Source organism: Rattus rattus, chromosome 2, assembly GCF_011064425.1.
Source record: "Rattus rattus isolate New Zealand chromosome 2, Rrattus_CSIRO_v1, whole genome shotgun sequence".
NCBI lineage: Eukaryota > Metazoa > Chordata > Mammalia > Rodentia > Muridae > Rattus > Rattus rattus.
Window position 1 is genome coordinate 117590675 of NC_046155.1, and position 13443 is coordinate 117604117.

Below are 13443 nucleotides of genomic sequence, written 5' to 3' on the forward strand. Positions count from 1 at the left end.
ATGGTGACTCCAATAGATGGGAATCTTAAGTAATAAGCTTTCATATAGGTGTATTTTCCCTAATACCACCTTATATTCAATACTTTTTTTTTGCAACTTTTCAGCCCATTTTTAAAGTACCAAAGACACAGCCAGACACCATGCAAAAGTAAAGTCTTCCTTTAAGATGGCCGATATGCTATATTTTATGGTATATCATTATTAAAAGTGAGTACAAGGAAGAAGAAGAAAAAAAGTATCGAAGAATACAATACCTGTCCTAAAATATTCTTGAGGTGAGAATAGGCCTCTTGTGGTGTGAATTTTAGTTCCACTATCAGGCGGTCTATCTTATTAATCACTAAAACAGGGCGGATGTTTTCAAGCCATGCTTGTCGAAGAACTGCCTGTGTCTGACAAAAACAAAACAAAAACCGCATGATCTACAAAGAAACTACAGCTCATAATAAGCAAATCTCAAGAAATAAACAACACATTTTATAACCCAGACTAAACTATGCAGACACACATGTTTACCAGACAATCTACACACACACACACACACACACACACACACACACACACACACCAGGATTATAAAACAAACACCTACCACTCTAGCATATAGGTCAGAAGTACAACAGTCCCAGAAGCCCCTGCTCATCTCCCTGATCATAAGGTCTTCCATGTGACCACTATTCTGCCATCCTAAAGCCAGGTGTCTTCACTTCACCCATTCTGTCAGATACTCTAGACAGTGCACAGGATAAGGCTCTGCTTCTCAAGCCGAGACACCTGTGGCCTCAGGAAGACACACAAGGGCTGCAGGATAATCAGAGCGCATCTTCCTGTGATATTTAATCTCCTCCATTTAAACACATTGAGCCTTTTTATTCTCTTTTTAAGAGGATAATATACAGAAGTATTAAAAGACAATATACACACTAAAGAGAATTCAACACCGACCTTGGAGATGGGTATTTGTTTGTTTTTAAAGATGAAATGCAAGTTTTTGGTTTTTTTTTTTAAACCTGTTTAAAGAAATGAACTAACCTTTCTGAGTTTTGATACCACAAGAGCTACACATTGACTCTATCCTTAATGACAAATTCTTCCAACTTTGCTGAGACTAGAAACACTGGATTAAGGATGTAGAATAGTAGAGGAACTCGTTAAGTAGGAAGGATGTGTGTTTGTGTGATACTGAGACTCAGTAGGAAAGAACTGTCGTGTCTTGGGGAAAACTATACTGTGCTATTAGCAGCCTTCCAAGACTTGGAAACCTTTCCACTGGAGTAGAGCCTCCAGACCCCTCTCAAACTCAACATTCTTCCACTTTTGACAAGTCTCTCTTCTAAGATGATACCACAGACACCTCTGTCAAAGTGTGGCCATCATTTCATATGATTTCTTTAAGACTCTGGTGATAAACTTCATTCCAGTCGGGAATACTGACAGATGTGAAATATAAAACCCACTGTCTATCAGTAGCACACAGCAATCAACAGTGTCTGATCTCTCTACACACTCTGTAAGGCGTTTGTGGATCACAGCTCTCACCTGTGGACAGACACCCTCCACAGCATCCACCACTATAATGCAACCGTCACAAATGCGAACCGCGGTCGAGACTTCTGAGGAGAAGTCCACATGTCCAGGAGAGTCTATGAGATTAATCAGGTACTCCTCATTACCTGGAAAAACAATTGAAGACACATTTAGAGCTGTGCAGACAAGCGATCCTCTTACCTGGAAACTTTAGAAGAAAGATACCTCTAAGACAAGACTGAGCATCACTGAGCATGTAGAATCTGACAGCATCTAGTTCATTACTGTACTAAGAGCGCAGTGCATGCCTGGTACTGTGGGAAAGACTCTGAATGCACCAAATGCATATGGATTATTAAACTATCCCTATGGGTAAATATCTCTATTGTCCTTTTATGCATTAGTTAGTTGAAATGGACAGCAAGTGATCCTTAAGGCAGTGGTTCTCATCCTGTGGGTCACGACTCCTTTGGGGGTCGAACAACATTTTCACGGGGATAAAATACCAGACATCCTGCATATCGGATATTTACATCCTGATCCACAACTAGCTAAATTACAGTTCTGAAGTAGCAATGAAAATAACCTTATGTTAAGAGTCACTCCAGTATGAAGAGCTATATTATAAAGAGTTGCAGCAATAGAAAGGTGGAAAACCACTGGCTCAGAAGTAAAAACTGCTCAAAGGAGGCTTCGAATGCCCATTTAGGACTCCTGTGATTTCTCCAGGAGCAGTGTGTGAGTCTGTAAAACCAGCAGTTAAACTCAAACATAAACCGCACTAAAATTTGAGATCAGTTATTATGTGCAGGGAATGTCCTCACACTACCTCCTTTAGCATTCCCAACAAACGTAAACTCCAGTGTGGTAACACTCATCAAAGCCCGAAGTGCACCAAGATAACTGGTCTTCAACAGATACAGATTTAATATTGACATGATGCAGTAAGCCATGTGAATACTCATACTAATAGAACATGCACTGAACCCCATTACTGCCATATGTGATATCATTTCAAAGTCAAACAAATTACGTGAATGCTCAGACATAAATGCCTTTGTTCCTCCCCTTCACTTGGGATTTATTACCTGCAAGATGTTAACGAGTTACTAGAGGCTGAATAGGACAATCTATGGCAAGACTTTTCTGGAATTTAATTCTAATAGCTTCTCCTGGGTGGAATTACAAAGATAAAGTGCGACAGCAGTCACAGCCAGAGCTAACCTTTGTGGCTCACCTTTGTGCCTGCCACTGTTCTAAGTCTATGACGTTCTCTAACAGCCTTCCACGGTAGTAGCCAATGTTAGCCCTGTTTTCACAGAGCTAGATACAAGAGTGCATAAAAACACCTGTCCCAGGACATCCAGCTAGCATCTCACTCTGCACTGGCAAAGGAAATATAATTCAAAAAGGGAGAGGCAGCCAGCATGTGCCAGTAACTTGGGAGGCTGAGGCAAGAGGATCTCAGACTCAGTCTGTAGGCCAAATCCCATCTAAATGAGTAACGAAAAGCGAGACTTGTAAAGGTCACTCATTTTCAGAGACCCCACTTGCAACCACAACACTTGGGCAGTGTGTTGCCCTCTACAGGCCTAAACTTCCCGGGCAGTGAGCTGCTGGATTCCTACGGCCCGGCTCCGTATGCTTTCTAGCTACCTTCCTACTCCTTCCACTCAGAATCCCTTTCACCCAAGGTATGCTTACACCTCCCCGGGTATACAGGCACACAAATGGGATGTACACATCAAACATTCATGGACAAGAACTCATAAACAAAAATTCAAAACAACTCTTTCGCACACATAAACATTTCCTATTTACTAACAATTAAAATAAATGTGTATACTAATGAGAAAAATGTGCTGATTTATTTTTAGATCAGGAATTATACAATTCCTGATAATATAAAACATGTAGCATCTTTCATGTTTTTCAGAATTGATCATTATTTTGATATCATAATTGTCAATGCTGATAAATTCACTTCATATAAATGATTGCTACAAAATGTCAAAATATGCTTAAAGCCAGTTCAGAAATAGTTGGGAGTTCTGTCTAAATTTCAAGCCACAATTTATTGAATTTTTTTTAAAGGAAGCCTCAGTCATTTCTTAAACAGCAATATTAAGATTAGAAATTCTAACACAATATAATCCAAAGATTTACTGATTTGATACTTCGCTGAGGAGGGATACTCTTTGTTTTCCATAATTAATCTGCTGTTTTGATAAACACAGACTGAAGTGGAAACTTAAGGGTTCTTTGGAAAGTCAATTGGATGGTGTTTTGCAGGAGCAAACACAGAATAGAACGTTTAGCTAAAGTGGACACAGGTGAGAGGCTAAGGCAGACTTGTGAAAGAACGTTTCAATGAAGTAGATGCAGGTGAAAGGATGTTCTCTAAGGCAAGCATATTCTCACAGAGTGACTCCTGTGAAGGGACACATGATGGAGGACTCTGCTAAAACGACACATGTGTTGGTTTGCCTTACATTGTGTAGCTGAGCTCCGTGTTAGGACTCCAGAAAGAGGAACTCACCAACCCTTCTAGTGGTGTCTGCAGCTTCTTGCTGCTTCTGAGGACTCAGCTTGATGGGCAGAGTGATGTCAGCTGAGACAAGACCCGTAGAGGGTAAGTGATGTTTGTAGGGTATAGACAGGACTCAACAGACAGTGATGGAAGCTGAGCTTGGCTTGCTTATAGAGGTAGCTGTTCAACGCTTGTTGGTCTCGAGTCTTTGCTGATCTTACCTTCACTGAGAAAGGCATAATGGAGAACTTCTCGTGTCTCTCTGGGTCCCTCCTGCTGACCTGTGCCAAGACTAAGGTCTGGCTGTCTGGTAGGTAGGGTAACCACTGCTGATTGATGTTTGCTAACCCAACTCTACACCAAACTGGACTGCTATTGTATCTGTGAAGTGTCTGTGAGTGGAGCAAGCTGCCAATGATGACTCCTGTGAACTGAACTGCTGATTTCCTGACAATGCAGATAGGATTTGCTCCTAAGAACCTTAAACAGGTCCACTTCCCCTGTATCCTTGTATTTCCACTCTCTCTGGTGGGTGGTAGGCTAGAAGGGAGGTGACAGCAGACAACTTTTATGTTCAGTAAAAATACTGGAATTCATTCAGAGAGCAGTCTCTAACCTGAGCTGAGGTGTCTCAGACAGTGTTCCTTTGGCAGTGTATGGCACGACAGCATGCACAGTAAAGTGCAGACTGTATGCTCAGACAGAAGGCTGCCATCGTGCCATACAACAAGGTGAACGCTGTACAAACTCCTGGGATTCTTTACTTCTTGACTTTGAACTAATTCTTGGTCACTGCACATTCAGGAGGCTTCCTGCTATTATCAGATTCTTCAATACTTCCATACCTAGTTCCATCATCTAGTATGGGTCACAAGCCACAATTTAAGAAGCTAGGCTCCTAAGAAAGACTCCCAACGTGCACTGGAGTTTGGTAGGAAAAAAAACGATCTTGGTTAGCAATAGATTGTTTTTTCTGGCCTCATAGCCTTTTGGGGGGAATTTTTCAGAGCTCTGCCAAGCATACCACACAAAGAATCATCAAGCAGGGCCTTGGACCAATGGCCCACAGTGTCTTAATGAAGCCTTTTACAGTCAGCTCTCTAAGTTGGGTTCCAGTCACCATCTTAGATTACGCACCATGGTCTCAACCAATAAGCCAAAGAAAACTGAGCAAATTAGGATGGCCCAGGATGCCTGCACACAAAGCAAAAGCTGGGAGACCTGGGACCCCTCAGCATTCTCATGGCTCAGTGGCTCTCAACCTTCTAAATGATGACCCTTTAACATAATTCCTCATGTTGTAGTGACCCCCAACTATAAGATTATTTTACTGTTACTTCAGAACTGTAATTTTGCCACTGTTATATTTTAATGTACCTATCTGATATGTGACCCCCCTCAAAGGGGTCATGATCCACAGGTTGGAAACCACTGTCATAGCCTAACCCTTTACTGCATAAACATCCTAAAGCCCTCAAAAGGAAGGAGTTATTTGAGGTCACAAACACACCCGTATATCTAACGGTCTGCTACCTCTCAGGTCTTAGACTGTACTTTGCAGGTAGGAAACTAGACTTGCTTGTTCATTTGCCAATCTCCAGATTCAAGGGTCAACTAATTAACAAGCACTTTCTTGTTCCTGGATAAGAAGTCTCAGAGTCTCAGCCTTCTGTCAGGCTCTTCTTAGATTCTAAACATGACTTTATTCAGGAACCTCAGAGCACCCTTACCCTTCAGTGGGACTCCAGATCTTCTAGCCACTGAGAGAAATGAGTATGTGCGTAGCTATGTCTTTCTAATCATGCATCCAATTCCAGACCTGTGAAAATCCACTCAAGGATGGCACACTGTTCTAAAGGCATAGAAGACCAGTGACATAGGAAGGGTTTCACTAGAAAAACTTGCATTCTGAAAAACAACAGCAGAGGAACAGACAGACAGCCTTGCAGCATACAGCACACGATATGTTAAATGTCTATGATGGCCTGCGGTCGTCTGCTGAAGCTGAGAGCCAGGCCTTCCAACTCCCCTTTTCCATCCTAACCTTTTTAAAGTGACTTCAAACTGAATTCTCAACCCAGGGGAAGGAAAAGAAGTCCTACAGCATCCTTTAGAGAAAGGTCCACAAGTGCATCTCCTCTGCTGGGACCTAATCAGGGCTGCTTTAATATCTATTCATCAAAAGTCTTCTACTACTGTGTGGATGAGCACACGTGCACGTGCACACACATACACGCACACACACACACACACACACACACACACACACACACACACACACACACACTATTAAAAACAAAATCTAATGTTTTGCAGGCTGGCCTTGAACATGCTATGCGGCCAATGGCCTTGAACTTCTGACTTCTTGCCTCCATCCCCTGAATGCTAAGATTTATAGGCACACACCATCAAGTGTGCTGTCAATTGAACCTAGGACCTTGTGCATATCTGTAAGCACTCTGCCAACTAAGCTACATTTCCAACCCCTTTTGTTTACTTACTTGTATGGGAATTATAAATGCAAAGTTCTGTAAGTTTGCCGAACACTCTCTCCAACCTGTAACAGAATCCTTCCACCTCTCTCATGTTGATGGAGGAGGGTGGTGGGAACTTTCCAATTTGTAACAAGGCTCCCTGATGCAGCACTTGGGGACAGAAACCTCTCTGCCTTCTTTCCTAGGCATTCTGAATAAACCTCGTTGAAGGTGACTGGAAGCCAAGCAACAATTTAAAATAAAATCTTTTTCTTATGTTCCTGGTAACTGAGAAAAAGTCAATCTGAAATTAATTATGGTAGAAATCTCTTGATTCCTGCTAATGGAGTTATGGAAAACACTCTTCCATACCCTTCACTTTAAGATGGTACGGGAAATTGTTTTGAACCAAGTTGTCACCAGTACCTGGATAAGGTTCCTCTATGGACTAAGAAGTCCTCTTCTAAAACATGGCAGGTGACATAGATGCTCATGAAGAAAGCTCACAAGAAAACTTCCTTAACAAGAGAAAAACTCAACATTCAGATAAAGATCTGAACTGTATGAGGTATCTTTTTAATATTCCAGTGTATTCAAAAAGAAGACTGAATCTAACTGACCAAAAATAGCAGCAACATAAGCAGAAACTTAAGTTATCTGATGCACATTTCTGAAGATGACAGTCACAACTATATACATAAACTACGCGGTCCCTGCAGAGTGCCAGAGTACAGGTCCCTCTCCACATTACCACTGTCTTTGTATGTTTTAAATCAACATATAAGGCTATGTTATACAAATTATTAATAGTTCCCTCTGTAGTTTGGATCTCCCAAAGTCTTAGTCCTCAGCTTGACTCTACCAGGAAATAGTAAATCCTTAAGAGGTGGGCCCAGTGGTAAGTCTTAAGTCATCCACAGTGCCCTCTAAGGGCTAGCAGGACTCAAGTCTTTCTCTTTTCTTTCACTTCCTAGTGAGACACTTCCTCTGCTACATGGTCCATCCATGGTATCCTATCTCAACTACAGCCAAACAAGCCTGGGCCAAAAATTCTACATTCCTGAACCCAAATAAACCTTTCTTCTTCAAGGGAATTGTTTCAGATTGTTTTGTAATGCCAACAGAATGCTAATACAGTTTATTATTTGATAGAATTATAAGGCATAAGACACCATATCTTCTATTTGTGGACATATTGTATTATACGTATTTATATACAATATAAATGTCTTAAATATAGGAATGGTTTCCCCAGCGTGTAACAGAATCTTCAAGCAGTGTTTGAAATGCATCCCTGCTGCTGCTCTCAGGGTCACTAAGTCCCATGGCCTTGTTTCTCAGGCATTCTGAAGTAAGAAGACACAGCAAGACAACTGGAGTCATCTCCATGAGCAGTTCACCGAAAGAGGTATGGTGTAGACTCGCATAGAGTGTCAAAGTGAGGGTTTGGAAGAAGAGATCAATGATTAGGAGTAATGAACAAAGTAGGCTGACCTCTGGCTGCACAACCCATCCAAAGACCCTCTGGATCTGCCTCCAACCAGAAACAAACGAGAGCTGGCAATGCGGCCCACGGTTGACTTGATTCTTTGGTTTTTGTCAGTATAATCCCAGTCCACACCAGCTATCGGGATGTGGCCACATCCTGGACTCTCGCCTCACAGAAAACAGCCCTTTCTTTGTCAGCCTGTTACTCGCTGGTGTCTCACTCTGCTACAGCACCCTGGAGGGAGAGTCAGACATTAAGGTATAATCCTCTTGCAAATGTCACCTTGCCATCGTAAGATGCTGGGCCCATCAGAGCAGTTGAGAGAATAATAGTAATAGGAAACCTGGGCCAGAGAGAAGACTGCAGAGAGAACTCAGATTGAAAAGAACTGTGTACATATTTAACTGTGTTTCTCTAAAACACAGAGCTGGAAGAAGACAGACAGATAGAAAGACACTAAGTGGGGCCTGAATCCAGAGCACTGGTCTTTCCTAATGACAGAAGACAGGCAAAGATGTCATAATTGCATTTTAAGGAATGGTGGCAAACAGTTAATTCTTTTCTGCAGTAAAGAAAACAGCAATGTCTTCTGAGTCTGTGAAAATTTGAGGGCTATGTTGAAGACAGCCAAGAGGTTTCAAATAGCTGTTGGGGAGATGAGCAGGGCCTCTTGGGAAAGCAATGGAAAGCTAGCTGGAGAGGAAGAGGTGTAAGGAAGAACTTTATCAGGATGGAGTTTTGTTGGAGGACATACTAGAGGATCAAGGAAGCAAAAATAATGTTGGATGAAGATGTTGGAAAGATGGTTGGTCAAGTGACACCCCTGTGCTGTAGACGGCACAGATTAACTAAGGAGGCAGATGGGGCTCAGAAAACTCAGAATCTTATGAAATAAAAACTGGGTACTTCAGCATGTGGGCAAAAGAGCAGGGAAAACAAAGGCAGTAAAGGAGGGAGCAGTGAACTTTGACTGTTCTTACTACCGAGCACATTTTCACTCCTCAGTTGGTCGCATGTTGCACTTTCTGTTGGTCCTGAGATGAGATCTATGTAGTCCAGGCTGCTCTCAGACTCAGAGGCTACAACAATCCTCCTGTACAGATTCCTGAGTAGGTGGGAGAAGTGTGTCCTACCAGGCTCAACCACAAGTGTTTAAATTTGAAATGCCAAAGATGGTCAGTTCCAGGTGATGCTGGAATCCAGAAAGCAGCCATGGCAGCAGGTAAGAAAATCGGAAATTAAATAGCATTGTTACTAAAAGGACAACCCATAAGAGAAGTCATTTTAGAGACAGTAAAAGCTACCTTGGAGAGTTGGGAACAAACAAAAGAAACTTATTTTAAGTACTACCATTTCAGTTTCAGAAACTAAATTCATGGTTCCAGGCACTAGGGAGGCTGGGGACCTCCCTACAGCTGAACAACTTCTGTTGTAAACACTTGTAGGAATCCAGACATCTCAGGCACGACTTAGGAGGAAACGAGTGTCTGAGTCCAGCCACCTCAAGGACAACTTCTTTATCTTGATGGCAGGGTCAAACATGTTCATGTTTTGAGGCCTAGAAATGAACTCCTGTCCCACTTCTCCAAATGTTTTCTTAATTGTCTATTAACTGGTAAAGAATATAGAAAGTGCTGTTATCTAAACCAAGGCTCATATGCCAACTACAAGCAGCTGACCTATTCATTCCTTCGTCCCCTTACCACTCTGAGCTCTGGACCTAATGTCTAAGACAATGAATTAAAGACTTTGAAGCCAGGTGCCCTGGACTCGGCCAGTCTCCAATAGCTACTCCTTTGCTTAACCCATAATGACAGAATACAGCTGGGTAACACTGTAGCTTAGCTCCCCCTTTGCTCTGTATCCTTTCCAGGTGAAATATAGCTTCTCCTCCTCCTCCTCGGGGCAAGGATCCTGAGATGGCTGCCTCCTTGAATACTCAAATAAATAAATAAATAAATAAATAAAGCTTTTGTTTTAAAGCATCTGTCTCTGAAGTGAATTTTCTTGGCTTCCTTCCTGGACCCAACAGAAGTCCCATGTAAAAGAAAATTAGGAGTCAGGTGTCAAACATGATCTGGGAGCCTAATCAGGAGCTCAAATACTAAAGAAGAGGAACAACTGAGCAGCAGGAGGCTTGAAGGAAGTTAAAACAGGACAGAACCAGCATTGGGATAAGACTTTGGGTAGGAATGGCAATCCCATGTCCTAATTCAGACATAAGAAATACGAACATAAAGAAAGCAGTGTGGTCAGACAGAGGAAGAGGGAACCTCATTAGAGATGCTGAGGGCGAGCTGATGTTAGCCTTGGAAAGGCTGCAGAGGAAGTTTTGGTAAAGAAGGAATAGTAGGAGGTTCAGGGAGGTGTTAGAATCACAAAGGGATATGGAAAAGCCACCAAGAGAGGCCAGACCATGTGGCTTACATCTTGGGCAATGACCAAGGACAACAGTGATGTGGGAAACACTGGCCACAAGATGTCCAGGAGTAATCCCAGTAAATCCATGGTGGAAAGAAATGAAGCTTCAGGAAGAATTAGTCGGAGCCCAGCCTAGCTTCCAACAGACTCTCAATCCAAGTGAACAGACTGGAAATGTAATTACTTGGCCTGCCACTGTATTCTAGAAACTACTGTCCTTAATCTCCGAAGTCCAGTTTGCACATAAGTACAATAAGGATGAAGTCTCAGAGGGAGGCCAGGAGGATTAAGCAAAGCCATGCATGAGGCATCTAGCTCGGAATTCAGCCACCCAGTTTTATCTTAAGCCTGGCATCAACTACATGCTTCACAAAACGGGGGGGGGGGGGGCCATTGTCATAAGAGGGGAAATGAAATCTGATTTTTCAGTCAAAATGAGCAAACAAGGAATCTCTCCCTCCTAGACTAACACATAGGTGGGAGGAAAGGGAAGCCTGGCCTTGTGTCCATGGAGGTGCGTGGGATGTCAGCTCCCTGTGGCTCAGTCTCTGAAGAGTTAAAGACAGGGAGAGAAAAGGGCAGAAGCCATCCTGGGTGTGAACTGAACCTGCTCACCACATTTAGTTAGAAAAAAGAACCTGGGCCTTGTACCTGTGTCTTCATCTCCCCAAGTGAACCGAGTGTCCCATCTAATAAAGTTGCTACATGCTTACATTTACAAAGAAAAGCATTTATGAACTACACACTACTGTAATTTATTCTGCAGAGAATTTTATAATTTTTAAAGTTGATATTTTTAAAAATTACCAAACCTCTTGTAAGTGAAAATTCCCATGTCATCAATCAATGAAGCTGAAATGGTACTAGCCCCTAGTCCACCCAGTCGCACCCAGATTATTTCAGTCAATAATAGCCAATATAAGCCCAGAACCAATAAAATCGTAAGAAACAATGCTATCTGACTATCTGACTAATGTTGGAAGCCACTTATGAACTCTGTGTGGGGAAGATAAGTTATAAATTTATTTCATTGTATACATATAGGCACACATAAAATTTTGGCCAATTAAATATAAAAACTGGAAAAAAAACAAAGTAAAATTAAGAGTGATTTATACTTCATTCTTGTATTTTACTCAATATCCTATAATAAGCATACTATCTATTATTATAAAAAAGACAAGCTTGTAAACGTATTTAAAATATTTAAAAAGGCTGAGTAAAAATGCAAATGTTTTGCAGTGGTAATATTTCCTCACAGATATTCAAAATGACTATAAAATAGAAATGTCAGCAAAATGATTTTAGAGACTATTCAAAGACTAGTCCATGGATTTCAAATTGTTTAAATTTTGAATATAGATATTACTTGTGCTTTCTGAAAGAGTCCGAGGCACTGTATCACTTAGGATGCTGAAAAGCAGTGGTTCTCAACCTATAGGAAACAACCCTTTTGGGGGTCAAATGACCTTTCACAGGGGTCTCTAAGACAATTGGAAAACACGGATATTTACATTACAATTCATAACCGTAGCAAAATTACTTATGGAAATAGCAACAAAAATGTTATGCTTGGGGTCACCACAACATGAAGAACTGTATTAAAGGGTCACAGCATCAGGAAGGTTGGGATCCGCTGCTATACAGAGTTTGCAAATTCTTGAAATGACAAGATACATCAATGGTATTTTGGTATAAGGGACGTGAGTGATAGGTAAGAAACTAAAATGTTCCACAATAGAATTCCAGTATTTACAACAAGTGCTGGCACAACTACGTATCAGACTTCATTTTCCACAGAAGAACTGGACCTTAGGAAGATGCAAGGCATAGGATCACTCTGATGCTTTTCCATCATTTATACATTGTTCCAAGACTGCTGTAAACTTGTTCTTTTAAACTTGAACAAGACTTTCTATTTCAATCAAAGGAAAGGATGAAAAACATTCAAAACACTGACCCGATGTGCTCAGTCAGTCTTGTACACAGTCAGCACAGTGACGCATGGCTACAGTCTCTACACTTGGGAGGCAGAGGAGGCAGGAAGGAGGAAGACAAGGAGTTCAAGTCTAGCCTCCACTAGACATTGAGTTTCTGGCCAGCATGGGTTATGAGACACCTGAAACTAACAAACAAAATGTCACTTGAATAAAAGTCACTTTTTTTCAAAAATTTTCATGAAAAGTAGCTCTAGTTATGTGTGTACATTCAGTAAGTCATCTCACCCCAACCCAAGGCAGCTCGCAACTCTGCTACACTACGACCTAGGAAGAAGCATGTACCTAAAGCATTTTAATACCAACCTCCCAAAGCCAGCGTTTAAGAAAACATGTTAGATTACTCAGTCCCAGGGTTCTCAGGCCATTTTCTCACAGTCTCTACGAGAAAGACAGCCAGAACTGAAACAGCTGAATTTCATGGTATACAAGTAAATCTGAATAAAGTGGCTCAGGGTGGTGGGAGTGAACAGAGACAAAGTCGGGGCACAACACCTAAAGCTGACACTAGAGGGTCTTGAAGTTAAAAGGACAGATGAGAATGGAAGACGACAAGCTCCTCAAGTCTATAAAATAGTATGGCAAGATCCCTGGGCCACAGAATGGGAAAGACCCTCAGATAAGAGAAGTAGCATTCAAAAACAAATACGAGCATTACTTGAAATACGACACACTGTAAACCGGTGTGCTTCAAAATGGACTGAAGGCAGTAATGCCAATGAAAATGGCCACACAACACAAGGTCCCTCTCTTGGAGGCACAGACAGTACACTGTGAAGGATGAACCACAGGTCACTCCATTAGGGAAATAACTCTTTATTATTTTCTTCAAAGTATACATCTTGCATAAAGTTTTCAAACATTATAAAAATAAATATTTTGAAAAGCACAAATTTCATGATAATCCAGTTTCTGGAGATATCTACTGGGGAGGTTTAAAATGTTTCCTTGCAGAAGCCTTTCTTATCTGCTGCATACATGCACATTCATAGCTCATAGAAATAC

The 13443-nt window shown here is 41.5% G+C and overlaps 1 protein-coding gene and 1 pseudogene across 1 annotated transcript in view; one reads left to right on the forward strand and one right to left on the reverse strand.

Moving 5' to 3' along the window:
• Efl1 (elongation factor like GTPase 1) overlaps positions 1-13443 on the reverse strand; it is a 122478-nt gene that overhangs the window by 100488 nt on the left and 8547 nt on the right. Inside the window, exons 5-6 of the mRNA XM_032893298.1 lie at positions 1540-1673; positions 255-392 (exon numbers count right to left, since the gene is read on the reverse strand). Of these exons, the coding sequence (XP_032749189.1) occupies positions 255-392; positions 1540-1673 (272 nt within the window). The remainder of the gene's footprint in view (positions 1-254; positions 393-1539; positions 1674-13443) is intronic.
• Positions 73-219, forward strand: LOC116894972 (annotated as a pseudogene).